We start from the raw sequence: 19457 nt of genomic DNA, 5'->3' as shown, positions 1-19457 counted from the left end.
CACAGGCTGTTCCAACTTTAACAACTGTATTAACTTCCAGGGTAGTGAATTGAACATGCAATTGTAATTGGGTGTGTGGTATATTTTCATGCACGGACACGCATGTTCCACAACACACAAACTGAACAACACTCAATTTTCCGATCGCTACCAGCGTCCTTGCGATCTTATTATAATAACAACTGCGCGTTACTGATGCAATATGGTTGAGACCATTCGGGCTTATTCTAGAGGGGTGCAAGGAATAGTCCAAGTAGTGGGGGAGTTTTACACAATATGTTTAAAACATAAAAATAAAAAGGTTTAAAAAAGTTATTGTTTAATGTTTTAAGGAGGTGACGCTACTCAGCCAATCAAATCGGTGCAGTCAGTACGATAGATTCAAACACACACAGAGACACGACAAGAGGAGAGAAACAGTCGGAGTAATTTCAAATGGCGGAAGGTAGACAGCGAAAACAGAGCATTTAATTACATGTTCCCTTACTGGACCTCTTTGAAATGCAATTGAATACCCCTGCATTATAGCAACAACAACAATAATAATAATAATAATAATAATAATAATAACAGCAATAATAATTGGGAGGGGGGGCGCGGCTGTGCTTATGTTCTCTGAGGGGAGGCTCACCTACCCACACTTTGAAAACCCCTGATCTACAGTACATTGTAGGTTACTGTGATCCTCTACAGTACATTGTAGGTTACTGTGAATATCTACAGTACATTGTAGGTTACTGTGATCTTCTACAGTACAATGTTGGTTACTGTGATTTTATACAGTACATTGTTGGTTACTGTGATCTTCTAGTACATTGTTGGTTACTGGGATCATCTACAGTACATTGTTGGTTACTGTGATCATCTACAGTACATTGTTGGTTACTGTGATCTTCTACAGTACAATGTTGGTTACTGTGATTGTATACAGTACATTTTTGGTTACTGTGATCTTCTAGTACATTGTTGGTTACTGTGATCTTCTAGTACATTGTTGGTTACTGGGATCATCTACAGTACATTGTTGGTTAATGTGATCATCGACAGTACATTGTAGGTTACTGTGATCTTCTACAGTACATTGTAGGTTACTGTGATCCTCGACAGTACATTGTAGGTTACTGTGAATATCTACAGTACATTGTAGGTTACTGTGAATATCTACAATACATTGTAGGTTACTGTGATCTTCTACAGTACAATGTTGGTTACTGTGATCTTCTACAGTGCATTGTTGGTTACTGTGATTTTATACGGTACATTGTTGGTTACTGTGATTTTATACAGTTGGGACGTTACTACTGCTATTTCTACAGTAACTCCAGAGTTGCTCTAATTTTTGGTTCGAAACACTGTATTATACTCTAAAATGGTATACAGTAATTTACTGTGCACAAACACTGTAAATAACTGTGGCTTTCACAGTCATTTTTTAAAGTGTGCTTATGTTTTTAAACCTTTGGAAGCAATTAAGCTAGATATCAAATCATTCCTAGATAAGACCATACTGTTAGGCTTTGACCGGAACTTCACAATGAGATACAAGTGCAAAATAAAAGTGATAGAACATTTACCAACGTTATAGTTTCACAATGTGTGCATGTCAGTGGCGAACCGTGTCTATCACAACTGGACCTTCTGTAGACACACACCCTCCGCTGCCGCGCCCCCCGCCGTTATAATTTCCGTCTTTTCACTGAATTGTCGTCTTGAAAAGGGTACTCACAACAATTCCGCAACAACATCATCTTCACCTGTTGCACTTGCCATTTCAACGTTAAAAACAATAAAACGGCATATGAATTGCTTCGTGGCATTTATCTAGATCCTCTGTCTCGAGCCAGTGAATTACCGGGCCTTCTAGAATACCCTGGGACTGAGGAAAACTCTGAAAGAATACGCCCATTGGCTACAAATCAATATATGATTGGTTGATCAAACTGTCAATCCAAAGGTACGCTCTCATTCAGTGCAACGGCCAGGGCATTCTATCAAGGAAATAGAATACCTTGGTTGAAGAATATTCTACCCAGAGACCCAGAACAAGATCTGATTGGTTGCTTTTTTTTAACACAAAACCACTGAAATGCGTAGTGCATGGACCGAGAAGGACAAACAAATCAACATAACACTGTAATATTACAGATCAACAACACAGATACGATTCTAATTTATTCATTTTACATACGTGTTATTTATATAATTAAATCAATTTTTTGGGTTAAGTGTTGCAGGGTATTCTCTGAATATCTTGAAGGCCCTGACGGTTCGCTACTGGTGCATGTTTATATAAAAGTTATTTCATTTGGAGGAATAAAAAGGGTGTGCAACCCTCTGACCTTTGAATGTTCTTTTTGACGTGTAAGTGCATTAGCAAATTAATAATGCTCTATTTGTTCACTGAGAGTAACAGTGCAGGAACTCTCAGGTAGGCTGACCGATGATTTGGAAGAGAGGGTCATCTGATTTTAGTTGACAACGAAGACTGATCTGGCTGGCTGTCGGTGTAGATGGCCTGCTGATGATCTGGCTGTGCATCCGCAAAGATGGCACGGTGAATGCTTTCTTCTAGGAAGAAACTCCTGCAAAGGGTAAGGTGAGACATGTTGAGACATGGCCGAAGGATGTCAGGCTTACTGGTCAACAGGTCGCCTGAAGGCTCGCAGGGTTCAGAAAATACAAGATCAGTCAGAAAGTAGGTGGGCTAGCTGGCTCAGGGAAGGCATGGCAGAAGGCATGATCCGAATGGCTACCGAGGCCATCGGCTTCCTCTACTGCACTTTTCCTTAGATCAATGTTTTGCTTCTTTATTTATGCATTTCATATCTAATCCTTAGGTAGATTTCTTAAAAAACAAAACTGCTTACTGAAGTTGAAGCTGCCTAACCTAAAACATACCATCCAAGCCCGACCCTCCCTACAAGTAAATCACGCAGACTGCGTGGGACCTCATCTGAAGCGCAAAAGTGGCAAAATTAAGCGTGCCACAGTTCCGGCACTGCGAGGCTCCTGCGCTCACAGTTCACGCGCATGCTCCAAGCTGGCTTTAACTATAAAAGGCAACTTGGAAATAGGCCATGGATTTTGGGTTAGAGAAGTTTCAAGATATGATCTTTTGAGAAATAATTGAATAATAGTTGTTTTTTTAGCAGATAAATCGAGAGCACAAAAGTACCAGTAAGTTTGGTAAGGCAAATAACCCTTTTCCTGTTTGGCGCCTCCTTCCTTTGCCCCCAAGTCCACAGAGATAAAACATCAATGTTCCATTATTCTTTCCCAAGTTTCTCCAAAATATATAAATACAAGTGCCCAATTTAAATTAGCATTGGGGTTCATGTGATGCCACTGAATTGTTTTGTCTCACTCAAACAGTATGTCATCCACACAGAGGTGGCCGGAGCAGGGATGGGCACTCTTACATCTGTTGCTAATGGCATCTTTCTCTCAGGCTGAGGAGCCAGTGTGCACACAGAGAGGGGACCCTGAGATCCCTCAGATGTTTAAGGATGGGGACATAATGTTGGGGGGAATCTTCTCTTTCCACAGCAGCTGGAAGAACAGACGGGATTCCTACATGGACAAACCACTGCCACTGCAATGCACCAGGTAGCAGTATACCATATCAATATTTTGCTTCAGATTTCTGAAAGGGTATAACATTGAATATTTAAATGAAGATATACTCCTGTTGTGTTTGATTTTATCATCAAATACTTCCATGTACTGTGCCACTCTTTCTACTGCATGGATTTTTAAAAACTAATTATTATTAACTGTTTGCATCAAGCTTGGATTTCAGAGGGTTCCAGTTTGCCCAGGCTATGCTATTTGCCTTAGAGGAGATTAATAACAGCACAGACCTATTGTCTGGCATCTCACTGGGCTATAGGATCTATGATTCATGTGGCTCAATTGCCAAAAGTGTGAGGGTTGCATTGGCCTTTGCAAATGGTAATGAAGTTGTATCACAACCCTCTGAAGTACCATGTACAAGACCTGCCCAAGTGCAGGCCATTATGGGAGAAAGTTCTTCCTCTCCTTGCATGGCTATGGCTACTGCCATCGGACCCTTTCATATTCCTATGGTGGGTAAGATTGTTGGATATAATTAATATTCAACTATTGCAACTATGTATAGCCAAAGGGATTGTAGTTGGCTGTATAACTACTTTATATCCTGAATCTTTACCTTGGGATATAACTTGTTTTTTTCTTTTAGATCAGCCACTTTGCTACTTGTGCCTGTCTCAGTGATAAATCCAAGTACCCATCCTTCCTCAGAACAATACCCAGTGACTACTACCAGAGCAGAGCCCTGGCACAGCTGGTTAAGCATTTTGGTTGGACTTGGGTTGGAGCTATTAGAACAAATGATGATTATGGAAACAACGGTATGGCCACATTCACAGAAACAGCCCAGCAGCTTGGCATCTGTCTTGAGTACTCTGTGTCCTTCTTTAGAACCGATCCACCAGACACAATACAAAAGATAATTGACATTATCAAGGCTTCCACTTCCAAGGTGATCATTGCTTTCCTCTCCGTCAAGGATTTGGATGTGATACTACATGAATTTTCTCACCACAACTTGACTGGGTACCAGTGGATAGGCTCTGAGGGCTGGATCTTTGATTCACAAATTGCAGCCTTTGATAAGCATCACATTCTAGACGGTGCTATTGGCCTGTCCATCCCCAAAGCACATGTCAGTGGCATGAGGGAGTTCATGTTGGATGTGAGGCCGCTCAATGTATCTAGTAATGAAATGTTTACAACGTTTTATGAGACGTTATTTAGTTGTAAGTTCAAGCAGTCAAACTCTTCCACAAGAAATCAGAAAGAATGTACTGGACGTGAAGATTTGACTGAAGTGCAAAACAGCTTCACCGATATGTCTCTGATGCCTATCTTTAACAATGTCTATAAAGGAGTGTATGCTGCGGCCCACGCACTTCATTTGATCCTCAGCTGTAACAAAACATGTAAAACCAAGGTGCAGCTAGATCCATATACGGTGAGTTGAATACCAATGTTACTGAAGTTTTTACATTAAATCACTTCAACAAGGAACGTGTTTAAAAAAAAACGTAAATTACACTTTTGCTGTCTATCATGCTGTTAAAACACTTGGACCACAACACATCCTTCAAAATATTTTCTGCATTGATGGATATTTGTTTTTTCCAGATTTTACAGCACATAAGAACTATTCAGTTTAAAACAAAGGAAGGAGAAGAGGTTTACTTCAATGAAAATGGAGACCCAGCAGCAAAGTATGAAATTATAAATTGGAAGCCAAGAGAAAATGACATTGTGGAGTTTGTCACAGTTGGCCTTTATGATGCATCTTTACCTGCAAACAAACAGCTACATCTGCAAAATGAGTCTATAACTTGGACACAGAACTCCCAACAGGTAAAATACTGTAAGATCACTGTCATTGCTAATTACAGTCTTTTTGTTTCATTATAAATATGAAATTGACACTGTTAGTCATGCACGTCATAATGTATGGTTTTTATGCATTAACATTTGAAATAGAAATATGCAAAGGCAACACAGTAATCAAAGTGAAGGCCAGTCTTTTTCTTTCTTCTCATAGTCAATTTGATCCCACAGGTGCCTGTGTCAGTTTGCAGTGAAAAATGTCTTCCAGGAACTCGCAAGGTTCTCCAAAAAGGAATGCCTGTCTGCTGCTATGACTGTATGAGATGTGCAGAGGGAGACATCAGCAACATTACAGGTGTAGTTACATAAATGCAAGACAAAACATGTATCGTTCATTTTAAGATATTGCAGTGGGTTTTTGGGGGATTTCGAAACCTTGCAGTCCTTTAAGAAGAAAAAAACAAAGTATTGTTACATAATTGCAAATGATACATATACAGATACTGAGACAGAATTCTGAAGTCAGGCATAAATATATGCAAAAGTCTTCCTAAGGATTAATGCATTATGTCAAAGCACCAATGTAAGATAAATGTTTCTACTTCAAGTCTACCTAAAATAAATCATTTCATTATTCAAATAAATTAATAGAAATCCCTGGGAAGAACTTGTGATTGTACAAATAAGCAAAACATTGTATATACTTATTATGTGCTGTACTGTCTTTTATGCTTAGAAAAGATGCAACGTAGGGACACAAATATACAAAATTAAAAAAGGAATTATACATAATGTTTGCAACATTTTATTTTCTTCAGATTCTGTCACCTGTGTGCGGTGTCACCCTGAGTTCTGGTCAAATGAAAGAAGAGATGCCTGTGTAAAGAAGGAGGCAGAGTTTCTGTCATATGAAGAGATTACGGGAGCGCTGCTCACTGCAGCATCCTTATTTGGAACATGCATCACAGCTGTTGTGGCATTGATTTTCTTCAGATACAGGAAAACTCCAATTGTAAGGGCTAACAACTCTGAGCTGAGCTTCCTGCTGCTCTTCTCCTTGACTCTGTGTTTCCTGTGTTCTCTGACCTTCATCGGTCGGCCCTCAGATTGGTCCTGCATGCTGCGACACACAGCATTCGGCATCACCTTTGTCCTCTGTATCTCTTGTGTTCTGGGGAAAACTATAGTGGTGCTAATGGCCTTCAGGGCTACACTTCCAGGCAGTAATGTGATGAAGTGGTTTGGGCCTGCCCAGCAGAAACTAACTGTTCTGGGTTTCACTCTAATACAAGTAATGATATGTATCCTCTGGTTAACAATTTCTCCTCCTTTTCCTTTTAAGAATTGTAAAGACTTCAAAGACAAAATAATCTTAGAGTGTGCTTTGGGCTCAGCTTTGGGCTTTTGGTCTGTACTTGGGTACATAGGACTACTGGCCATTTTATGTTTCATTCTTGCTTTTCTGGCTCGGAAACTGCCTGATAACTTTAATGAAGCCAAGTTTATAACCTTTAGCATGCTGATATTCTGCGCTGTATGGATCACTTTCATCCCAGCGTATGTAAGCTCTCCTGGAAAGTTTAGTGTTGCTGTAGAGATATTTGCTATTCTGTCCTCCAGTTTTGGACTGCTGTTTTGTATTTTCATCCCAAAATGTTATATCATCTTACTCAAACCAGAGAGGAATACAAAAAAATATATAATGGGAAAGGGAGCCCTAAAATAATTATGCATCCCTATAATGATATTTATTTATTTTAGTGTTTCTAACTGTGAGTTGTTTTACTGTGAAATGTAGCATATTGAGATGACTCCTTTTAATAGAATCATTTCAACCAGTGTGTATATATGCAAATAAAAAAAGAATACAATTATATGCACACCCAAAATACCAATCTCCTATGTGATTTCAGATTAATTGCCAGAAATTGTTATTCAAATAATAAAAGCAACACTGTCTTGCATAAAACATTTGACTAAACTTAAATTTCATCTCGTCTCCTGAGACTTATTTTCAAGCAGGAAAATGCCCTTCTTGTTATTGATGGTGTATAAAGGGGTGTCATGAGCTCTCACGCAGATTGGCGTGACCTGAAGAGCACAGCCATGTCTTAACTGAGGCCGCTCCTTTTGGTTCTGCTAATGGGGAAGGGGGACTCTGTGTTCCGACTGCAAGACTCAGCACAACCGCCTGAACTGTTCCAAGATGGTGACCTCTTTATTGGAGGCATTTTTTCCATTCTGCACAAGGCAGGATTACGTAATTAACACATTTCAGAAAATTCCAGGAGTACGGAAATGTAAAAAGTATGTATTGTTAGGCATATTTTCAACGTTGTATGTTCATTGTACTGTATTTGAGACTTAACACAAATGTATTATTTTGTTCTATCTTTCACAACACCCTTGCTTCAATTTTTGAGAATTCAAATTTTTTCAAGCATTGATTTTTGCTATCATTGAGATCAACAAAAATCCTGACATGCTCCCTAATGTTAAACTTGGCAACAGTATCTATAGTAACTGTGGAACTATGGACATATTGAGAGCTGCACTGGCACTATGGTGTCTAATTTGCTTCAGATCAACCTCAGGCTATTTCTACAAAAAAAACTAACAAACTTCCTCTGAAGTTCACAGTGTCCCCAGCCTGCCTCCACACCTGTCCCCTCAGCCTACTGGAAACTTCCCCTCAGGCCTGTTGCATCATGATAATCATAATTATGCCCTGGAGGATCTGACCATGATGTTAACTTTCGATAAAAAAGTTTTTACCCTGGAGTAAAGAAAGAAAGACTCATACTTTAAGTGTATGCTTGTGTTTTTAAACCTTTGGAAGCAATTAAGTTAGATGTCAAATCATTCCTAGTAAAGACCATACTGTTAGGCTTTGACAGGAACTTCACAATAAGATACAAGTGAAAAATATAAGTGATGGAACATTTACCATCGTTATAGTATTGGTAATGTTTCACAATGTGTGCATGTCAGTGGTGAATCGTGTCTATCACTACTGGACCTTCTGTAGACACACACCCTCCGCTGCTGCGCCCCCCGCCGTTATAATGTCCGTCTTTTCACTGAATTGTCGTCTTGAAAAGGGTACTCACAACAGATCGTAACATCATCATCTTCACCTGTTGCACTTTCCATTTCAACGTTAAAAACAATCAAACGGCATATGAATTGCTTCGTGGCATTTATCTAGATCCTCTGTCTCGAGCCAGTGAACTACCGGGCCTTCTAAAATACCCTGGAACCGAGGAAAACTCTGAAAGAATTCGCCCATTGGCGGCAAATCAATATATGATTGGCTGATCAAACTGTCGATCCAAAGGTACGCTCTCATTCAGTACAACGGCCAGGGAATTCTATCAAGGAAATAGAATACCTTGGTTGAAGAATATTCTACACAGAGGCCCAGAACAAGATCTGATTGGTTACTTTTTTTTTCTAACACAAAACCACTGAAATGCGTGGTGCATGGACCGAGAAGGACAAACAAATCAAAATAACACTTTAATATTTCAAATCAACAACACAGATTAGATTCTAATTTATTCATTTTACATACTTGTTTTTTATATAATTAAATCGATTTTTTTGGGTTAAGTGTTCCAGGGTATTCTCTGAATACCTTGAAGGCCCTGACGGTTCGCCACTGGTGCATGTTTATATAAAAGTTACTTCATTTGGAGGAATAAAAAGGGTGTGCAACCCTCTGACCTTTGAATGTTCTTTTTGACGTGTAAGTGCATTAGCAAATGAATAATGCTCTATTTGTTTAGTGAGAGTAGCAGTGCAGGAACTGTCAGGTAGGCTAACCGATGATTTGGACGAGATGGTCATCTGATTTTAGGTGTCAATGAAGACTGATCTGACTGGCTGTCAGTGTAGAAGGCCTGCTGATGATCTGGCTGTGCATCCGCAAAGATGGCATGGTGAATGCTTTCTTCTAGGAAGAACGTCCTCCACTATCACTAGCTGGCTTTAACTATAAAAGGCAACTAGGAAATAATTCCATTGATTTTTGGTTAGAGAAGTTTCAAGATATGATCTTTTTAGAAATAATTGAATAATAGTTAATTTTTTTAGCAGATAAATCGAGAGCACACAAGTACCAGTAAGTTTGGTAAGGCAAATAACCCTTTTCCTGTTTGGCGCCTCCTTCCTTTGCCCCCAAGTCCACAGAGATAAAACATCAACGTTCCATTATTTTTTCACAAGTTTCTCCACAATATATAAATACAAATGCCCAATTTAAATTTGCATTGGGGTTCATGTGATGCCACTGAATTGTTTTGTCTCACTCAAATAGTATGTCATCCACACAGAGCTGGCCGGAGCAGGGATGGGCACTCTTACATCTGTTGCTGATGGTATCTTTCTCTCAGGCTGAGGAGCCAGTGTGCACACAGAGAGGGGACACTGAGATCCCTGAGATGTTTAAGGATGGGGACATAATGTTGGGGGGAATCTTCTCTTTCCACAACAGCTGGAAGAACAGACGGGATTCCTACATGGACAAACCACTGCCACTGCAATGCACCAGGTAACAGTATACCATATCAATATTTTGCTTCAAATTTCTGAAAGGGTATAACATTGGATATTTAAATGAGGATATACTCCTGTTGTGTTTGATTTTATCATCAAATACTTCCATTTACTGTGCCACTCTTTCTACTGCATGGAATTATTTTGACTAATTATTATTAACTGTTTGCATCAAGCTTGAATTTCAAAGGGTTCCAGTTTGCCCAGGCTATGCTTTTTGCCGTAGAGGAGATTAATAACAGCACAGACCTATTGCCTGGCATCTCTCTGGGCTATAGGATGTATGATTCCTGTGGCTCAATTGCCAAAAGTGTGAGGGTTGCATTGGCCTTTGCAAATGGTAATGAAGTTGTATCACAACCCTCTGAAGTACCATGTACAAGACCTGCCCAAGTGCAGGCCATTATAGGAGAACCTTCTTCCTCTCCCTGCATGGCTATGGCTACTGCCATCGGACCCTTTCATATTCCAATGGTGGGTAAGATTGTTGGATATTATTAATATTCAACTATTGCAACTATGTATAGCCAAAGGGATTGTAGTTGGCTGTATAACTACTTTATATCTTGAATCTTTACGTTGGGATATAACTTGTTTTTTTCATTTAGATCAGCCACTTTGCTACTTGTGCCTGTCTCAGTGATAAATCCAAGTACCCATCCTTCCTCAGAACAATACCCAGTGACTACTACCAGAGCAGAGCCCTGGCACAGCTGGTTAAGCATTTTGGTTGGACTTGGGTTGGAGCTATTAGAACAAATGATGATTATGGAAACAACGGTATGGCCACATTCACAGAAACGGCCCAGCAGCTTGGCATCTGTCTTGAGTACTCGGTGTCCTTCTTTAGAACCGATCCACCAGACAAAATACAAAAGATAATTGACATTATCAAGGCTTCCACTTCCAAAGTGATCATTGCTTTCCTCTCCGGCTTGGATTTGGATGTGATAATACATGCATTTTCTCACCGTAACTTGACTGGGTACCAGTGGGTAGGCTCTGAGGGCTGGATCTTTAATTCACAAATTGCAGCCTTGGATAAGCATCACATTCTAGACGGTGCTATAGGCCTGTCCATCCCCAAAGCACATGTCAGTGGCATGAGGGAGTTCATGTTGGATGTGAAGCCGCTCATTGTATCTAGTAATGAAATGTTTACAATGTTTTATGAGGCGTTATTTAATTGTAAGTTCAAGCAGTCAAAGTCTTCATCAAGAAATCAGAAAGAATGTACTGGACGTGAAGATTTGACTGAAGTGCAAAACATCTTCACCGATATGTCTCTGATGCCTATCTTTAACAATGTCTATAAAGGAGTGTATGCTGCGGCCCACGCACTTCATTTGATCCTCAGCTGTAACAAAACATGTAACACCAAGGTGCAGCTAGATCCATTTACGGTGAGTTGAACACCAATGTCACTGAAGTTTTTACATCAAATCACATCAACAAGCAACATGTTTAAAAAAGCGTAAATTAAACTTTTGCTGTCTCTCATGCTGTTAAAACACTTGGACCACAACACATTCTTCAAATTATGTTCTGCATTGACAGATATTTGTTTTTCAGATTTTACAGCACATAAGAACTATTCAGTTTAAAACAAAGGAAGGAGAAGAGGTTTACTTCAATGAAAATGGAGACCCAGCAGCAAAGTATGAAATTATAAATTGGAAGCCAAGAGAAAATGACATTGTGGAGTTTGTCACAGTTGGCCTTTATGATGCATCTTTACCTGAAAACAAACAGCTACATCTGCAAAATGAGTCTATAACTTGGACACAGAACTCCCAACAGGTAAAATACTCTAAGTTCAATGTCGTTGCTAATTACACTTTTTTTTTCATTATAAATATGAAATTGACACTGTTCGTCATGCACGTCATGATGTGTGTTTGTTATGCATAAACATTTTAAATGGAAATATACAAAGGCAACACAGTAATCAAAGTGAAGGCCGATCTTTTTCTTTCTTCTCATAGTCGATTTGATCCCACAGGTGCCTGTGTCAGTTTGCAGTGAAAAATGTCTTCCAGGAACTCGCAAGGTTCTCCAGAAAGGAATGCCTGTCTGCTGCTATGACTGTATGAGATGTGCAGAGGGAGACATCAGCAACATTACAGGTGTAGTTACATGAATGCAAGACAAAACATGTATTGTTCATTTTAAGAAATTGCAGTGGGTTTTTGGGGGATTTCAAAACCATGCAGTCCTTTAAGAAGAAAAAAACACAATATCGTTACATAACAAATAATTGTAAATGATACATATACAGATACTGAGACAGAATTCTGAAGTCAGCCATATAAATATATGCAAAAGTCTTCCTTAGGATTAATGCATTATGTTAAAGCACCAATGCAAAATAAATGTTTCTACTTCAAGTCTACCTAAAATAAATCATTTCATTATTCATAGAAATTCATAGAAATCCCTGCGAAGAACTTTTGATTGTACAAATAAATAAAACATTTTATATACTTATTATGTGTATGCTTAGAAAAGATGCAACGTAGGGACAAATACAAAATAAAAAAATAATTATACATAATGTTTACCACATTTTTTTCTTCAGATTCTGTCACCTGTGTGCGGTGTCACCCTGAGTTCTGGTCAAATGAAAGAAGAGATGCCTGTGTAAAGAAGGAGGCAGAGTTTCTGTCATATGAAGAGATTATGGGAGCGCTGCTCACTGCAGCATCCTTATTTGGAACATGCATCACAGCTGTTGTGGCATTGATTTTCTTCAGATACAGGAAAACTCCAATTGTCAGGGCCAACAACTCTGAGCTGAGCTTCCTGCTGCTCTTCTCCTTGACTCTGTGTTTCCTGTGTTCTCTGACCTTCATCGGTCGGCCCTCAGATTGGTCCTGCATGCTGCGACACACAGCATTCGGCATCACCTTTGTCCTCTGTATCTCTTGTGTTCTGGGGAAAACTATAGTGGTGCTAATGGCCTTCAGGGCTACACTTCCAGGCAGTAATGTGATGAAGTGGTTTGGGCCTGCCCAGCAGAAACTAACTGTTCTGGGTTTCACTCTAATACAAGTAATGATATGTATCCTCTGGTTAACAATTTCTCCTCCTTTTCCTTTTAAGAATTTTAAAGACTTCAAAGACCAAATAATCTTAGAGTGTGCTTTGGGCTCAGCTTTGGGCTTTTGGTCTGTACTTGGGTACATAGGACTACTGGCCATTTTATGTTTCATTCTTGCTTTTCTGGCTCGGAAACTGCCTGATAACTTTAATGAAGCCAAGTTTATAACCTTTAGCATGCTGATATTCTGCGCTGTATGGATCACTTTCATCCCAGCGTATGTAAGCTCTCCTGGAAAGTTTAGTGTTGCTGTAGAGATATTTGCTATTCTGTCCTCCAGTTTTGGACTGCTCTTTTGTATTTTCATCCCAAAATGTTATATCATCTTACTCAAACCAGAGAGGAATACAAAAAAATATATAATGGGAAAGGGAGCCCTAAAATAATTATGGAACCCTACAATTATATTCGTTTATTTTATTGTTTCCGACTGTGAGTTATTTTACTGTGTAACTTAGCATATGGAGATGACTCCTTTTAATAGAATACAAGTTTAAACCAATATGTATATATGCAAATAAAAAAAGAATAAAATGATATGCAGATCCAAAATACCAATCTCCTATGTGATTTCAGATTAATTGCCAGAAATTGTTATTCAAATAATAAAATCAACATTGTCCCGCATAAAACATTTGACTAACTTAAATTTCATCTCGTCTCCTGAGGCTTCTTTTCGAACAGGAAAATGCCCTTCTTGTTATTGATGGTGTATAAAGGGGTGTCATGAGCTCTCAAGCAGATTGGCGTGACCTGAAGAGTACAGCCATGTCCTAACTGAGGCCGCTTCTTTTGGTTCTTCTAATGGGGAAGGGGGACTCTGTGCTGATTGCAAGACTCAGCACAACCGCCTGAACTGTTCCAAGATGGTGACCTTGTTATTGGAGGCATTTTTTCATTCTGCACAAGGCAAGATTACGTAATTAACACAATTCAGACAATTCCAGGAGTACGGAAATGTAAAAAGTATGTATGATCAGGCATATTTTCAACGTTGTATGTTCATTGTACTGTATTTGAGACAAAATTATTATTGTGTTCTATCTTTCACAACACCCTAGCTTCAATTTTTGAGAATTCAAATGTTCTCAAGCATTGATTTTTGCTATCAATGAGATCAACAAAAATCCTTACATGCTCCCTAATGCTAAACTTGGCTACAGTATCTATAATAACTGGAACTATGGACATACTGAGAGCTGCACTGGCACTGGTGTCTATTTTACTGCAGATCAACCTCAAGCTATTTCCACTCGAAGCGCTTTAACAAACTAACAAACTTCCTCTGTAGTTCACAGTGTGCCCAGCCTGCCTCCACACCTTTCCTCTCAGCCTATACTGGAAACATCCCCTCAGGCCTGTTGCATCATGATAATCATAATTATGCCCTGGAGGATTTGACCATGATGTTGACCTTCAATAAAAAACTTTCCACCCTGAAGTAAATAAAGAAAGAATCATACTTTAAGTTTATATGCTTATGTTTTTAAACCTTTGGAAGCAATTAAGTTAGATGTCAAATCATTCCTAGATAAGACCATACTGTTAGGCTTTGACAGGAACTTCACAATAAGATACAAGTGAAAAATAAAAGTGATGGAACATTTACCAACGTTATAGTTTCACAATGTGTGCATGTCAGTGGCGAACCGTGTCTATCACAACTGGACCTTCTGTAGACACCAAGCGGCAAACTCTGGGGAAGAGCCGGGACGCCAATATGGAAGTGCTACATACTGCAGTTCATATATTGGCCGATAGGCGATGACTGCAGAAAGGAGCAATTTCCATAGACCCCCATGTGAAAATGCCCAATTTTACAGAAGAAAAAAACATGTTTCTACCCCTGGCTCCATACATTTTATTATCGATATAGTTAGATTCCACCTTCATGATTATGGATCTGTGAGTGAATTGTTTTCTAACACAACCCTTTTATTTATATTAGGTCTGAAAGTTTTTGCATAAATTAGGGCGTGGTCACATTGAGTGACCGCTCTGTCAAGTGACTGCTACTGCTAGCTTCTTGTCTCTCTGCCCGCTGATCCGTGAAGCTAGCTACAGGGACTCTGCCTGGTCAGTTCATCCAGGAAACACAACTTGAAGCAAGTGTCAAGTGTAAAGTGGGATAATACTGTTGAACAAACAGCTTCTGTTTGAGGTTGATAAAATAAGGTCATCCTTGTAACTTAGAGAGATATTTTATGATGTAGGTAGGAACTGTATGCATCACGAAGGTTCATTTAAATTGGCTATGCTCAAGTATGTAAACAAGCTAATGTCGAAGTAGTAGTGTATGTGAAATCAACCTCACAATAAGATGTGTGTATATATTACAATTATTAATGTCACATTTCAAGATGATTACTTAGATATTACAATATGGTTGGTTGAGCTGGAGTTCATTATTGAGCTTACACGTTAACGTCACAGTCATCTGAAGAACGAACCCAAACCTTGTTGCTTTTATTAATTGCATTACCAAATGGGTATCAAATAAACAGTAAGCATTGGTAACACAACTTCCAAAGTTACAGTAAAATAAAAAGGACCCTGACTCGAACAATACACAATCCAACATGTTCAACAGAAGAGAATCAGTTATATTGTTTGTACACATGGTACTTTAAATATATATCTGTTTGTTTAAGGTGTCCAGGTGATGCAGACAGGCTGGACCAGGGAGTGAGAGACAGAACTGGACTCCTCACAGCAGTGAACTTCAGCTCAGGTACAAAGACTCTTTTTTTCATACTGTACAAAGAATCAAGAAAGATATTGGTTTAAATAAATGAAGTATTGACTTTAATACACTGATATACATTCCATTAAACAATACTAGATCACCTACACACCAGTGAAGTTGAGGGTTTTTTCTGTGCAAAAAGTTACATTTAGATGTTAACAAGCAATATGATTTTGTCAGCTTTCTAATTTAATGTATTAAAGGCAAAGATATTTAACACATAGTGAGAACTGCTGCTATTTATCTCTGAATATTGTTCAAAAAAACATGGTAAAAGTTATTCTTTCAGTGAGACAACAGAGCAAGCTTCTACAGTTGCACTACGTTTTGATAACAGTTAAATATTATTTTGATAATAACATATATTTCAATGTTGATGAACTTCATACTGTTCATTCATAATCTGATTGTCTTTGTAGCTCACTGTTGAAATAAATAAAAAACATTACAATTACAAAATAATTATATCTACAGCCCCTAAACACACAAACACACCACTTTCAAAAATAACACACTTGTTCTGCAATAATATGTTTTATGTTTCCTGTAATTTTTGTTAGGAAAGGACATGCCTGAAAGACACAACATTTTCTCCTTCTCTGAGGGTCAAGAAGAACATCCAAGAGGAAAATTAAAAGCTGATGTTATGAGATTTTAAGACCAGTACACTAAGAAACTACTTTCATTGTAAAAACAGTCAGCTGATCGAATGCACCTATTTCCACATCTACACTCCATCAGCTAATTATTTCTATTTGCCTCGCTTTATGAGCCTCACATCACTTGTGCCTTGTACCGCAGAGTTTGCAACGTCACAAATAAATGGGGCCAATCTTCAGTCAGATGTGAATGTGTAATCTAACATTTTCAGTAAGAATAATGGACAAAAGGAGTGCAAATACAAATACAATTTATTCGAATGTCAACCAAAACTTAATCAAACATGTTTTAAATAAAAAGCACATATGGACAGAAGGTGTAAAACTATTAAATGTACAAGTAAACACATTTAGTCAAATAAAGTGACAGACTAGGCCTGTGCAGTTGGTATCAGCTTTGCCCAGCATGGGCTCCTCCATCAGGCCTGGTCCCCATCGCTGAGGAAAGACCCTCAGTCCTCTCCGGGCCAAACAAACAGACAGGACGTCCATCACACGGAGGTTTCTCCCTGAAGTCTCTGCAGTTTTCTGGACACCACGCTGAAAATGAAAATAACAAATGCTTTAGACCAGGGGTTTTCAAAGTGTGGGTAGGTGAGCCTCCTCTCAGAGAACATAAGAACAGCCGCGCCCCCCCTCCCAATTATTATTGCTGTTATTATTATTATTATTATTATTATTATTATTATTATTATTATTGTTGTTGTTGCTATAATGCAGGGGTATTCAATTGCATTTCAAAGAGGTCCAGTAAGAGAAAATGTAATTAAATGCTCTGTTTTCACTGTCTACCTTCCGCCATTTGAAATTACTCCGACTGTTTCTCTCCTCTTGTCTCGTCTCTGTGTGTGTTTGAATCTATCGTGCTGACTGCACCGATTTGATTGGCTGAGTAGCGTCACCTCCTTAAAACATTAAACAATAACTTTTTTAAACCTTTTTATTTTTATGTTTTAAACATATTGTATAAAACTCCCCCACTACTTGGACTATTCCTTGCACCCCTCTAGAATAAGCCCGAATGGTCTCAACCATATTGCATCAGTAACGTGCACTTGTTATTATAACAAGATCGCAAGGACGCTGGTAGCGATCGGAAAATTGAGTGTTGTTCAGTTTGTGTGTTGTGGAACATGGGTGTCCATGCATAAAAATATACCACACACCCAATTACAATTGCATGTTCAATTCACTACCCTTGAAGTTAATACAGTTGTTAAAGTTGGAACAGCCTGTGGACAGCCGTTCTTCCTTGCATGTCAGTCGCCGACACCTTCTCACAGAGGACAGGAACATCTAGCTGCAGCACGACCCGTATATTTCCCCACGCCGTGTTCTCAAGACATATTTTTTTTAACATTTTCAACATGGTGGATAAATCCTTATATGCTCCCGGTAACACACTGAACGTCAACTTTGCCTCCTTATTACACTCACCCCTACTTTAGTGTGAACAATGAGTCTGCGTCTTTGATGCACAGAGGAATAAACGCAGATCAAACTCTGACTGCAGCCTTGACCGGTACTTGCTTTTGATCAAAGTCAATGCGGAAAACCTGCACTCACACAGGTAGGTGGAGGTGAAGGGAATGAGCACTTTTACAGCCTTTTTGGCGAGGTGGGGGAACTCGGTCTCCACTGACAGCCACAAGTGGGCAAGTGTCATTTTACTCGTCTTTTTCTCGTTCTTTTGTGTCTCACGCTGCGCCTCCCCTGAAGCTCTCTGGCGCCCCCCAGGGGAGGCGCGCCTCACACTTTGAAAACCGCTGCTTTAGACAATAAGAAACATAAAGTTGACTGTTGATTTGCTCAATTTTTTTAGATTGTCAATACTATTACTGTATAACTAATATATCAGGTTAAGAGGCACATTCAAATAAAGATTGGTCTTTCTATACATGTTGTCTCTTGAATTGTTTGCCTAAAGTCAAGGATCTAGAACTGGTACTTAGTTGTAATGATACAGTCTGGTTATTATGCTGTTTGGAGGAGGCCTCACAGGTAAGAGCACTAACTAGCTACCATCACATGTACCTTAGCTTGACTTAAATGTATTAAACGTATAATTAAGTGATATCAAAATATAAATAACTAATGTCATGCAAACATATTAATATGTGCTTGATTCCAGTGTTGAATATAGCACAATTGCATACAAACGTTAAGGGATTTTAAGATTCTGAAGTATTATGCTAAAATCTCAATAACTTAGATTATTATTTATAGTTTTGCTGAGTAATTTCATGTCCGCTTACCTTAGAAACGTAAAATCCCACGGCAGTGTGCAGATGGGGAGCATGTTAGCTTAGCTTGGTAGCCAGTGTCGCCAACTCCATAGTAAGGAAAGTAGCTATTGGCTGACCGAAAAGTCGCCAGAAGTCCCTAAATGACGTCATTGCCTAATTTGCATATCACGTAATGCCGGTAAAAAAAACGTTCCACCCCCTTCAACGATCAAAACTTGAAACCACCAGAGTAAATCCAGACGACAGTAGATCAGAAATGTCTCTATTAGAAAAAGTAGAAAGTAGAAATAGTTTTTAGTAGAAATATCCCTTACAATAAAGGCAGTATAGTATGCCCGTGTGTCATCTCCAATAATTGCTTCAACCATCCTTTAAACTCAGGGTTTGATTCCCACTCCTTTGTACTTTTGTGAATACAGTTTAGACTGTGACATGATGACCTACGTGGATGTTTAGCTTGTCACAGAGAGGCACACACACAGTGGACGAGGTGATTAAGTGACTGAAGCTGTCTCGACGCGGGAGAGTGTGGCTGTCTCCTCTCTGCTCTTACTGCAGCTGAGCTGCTGCGGGAGGCAACTGTGAGTGTGCCGCCTGTGAGTACTAAGGGAGGGCTGAGGGGCTCACGGCAGCTCGTTATCTGCAGAACAATACGTGAGTCTCCAAACCCCAGAAAAGTCCCTAATAACACCATTACAAGTCGTTAGATTAGTCGTTAGTCGCTTTTGACAAAAATAACTAGCCGGAGGGTTTGGAAAGCC

General features: G+C 39.1%; 2 protein-coding genes across 2 annotated transcripts; both read left to right on the top strand.

Moving 5' to 3' along the window:
• Window positions 1-2091: 2091 nt before the first annotated feature.
• LOC307037461 (extracellular calcium-sensing receptor-like) lies at window positions 2092-7252 on the top strand. Its single transcript, XM_079678345.1, has 6 exons — window positions 2092-3606; window positions 3788-4085; window positions 4220-5014; window positions 5188-5415; window positions 5620-5743; window positions 6207-7252. The coding sequence occupies exons 1-6, from the start codon at window positions 3374-3376 to the stop codon at window positions 7112-7114; spliced, it is 2586 nt and encodes an 861-aa protein (XP_079534471.1). The 5' UTR covers window positions 2092-3373; the 3' UTR covers window positions 7115-7252.
• A 2455-nt stretch (window positions 7253-9707) lies between these two features.
• Window positions 9708-13541, top strand: LOC307037459 (extracellular calcium-sensing receptor-like; the record flags this gene model as incomplete). The annotated part of the gene is made up of 6 exons (XM_079678343.1): window positions 9708-9940; window positions 10122-10419; window positions 10554-11348; window positions 11518-11745; window positions 11948-12071; window positions 12524-13541. 6 exons carry the CDS (start codon window positions 9708-9710, stop codon window positions 13429-13431), a joined length of 2586 nt encoding a protein of 861 aa, XP_079534469.1. The 3' UTR covers window positions 13432-13541.
• Window positions 13542-19457: the final 5916 nt, after the last annotated feature.

This window comes from Notothenia rossii (genome assembly GCF_949606895.1).
Source record: "Notothenia rossii genome assembly, chromosome: 4".
Taxonomy (NCBI): Eukaryota; Metazoa; Chordata; class Actinopteri; order Perciformes; family Nototheniidae; genus Notothenia; species Notothenia rossii.
This window is presented reverse-complemented; position numbering and strand designations above follow the sequence as displayed.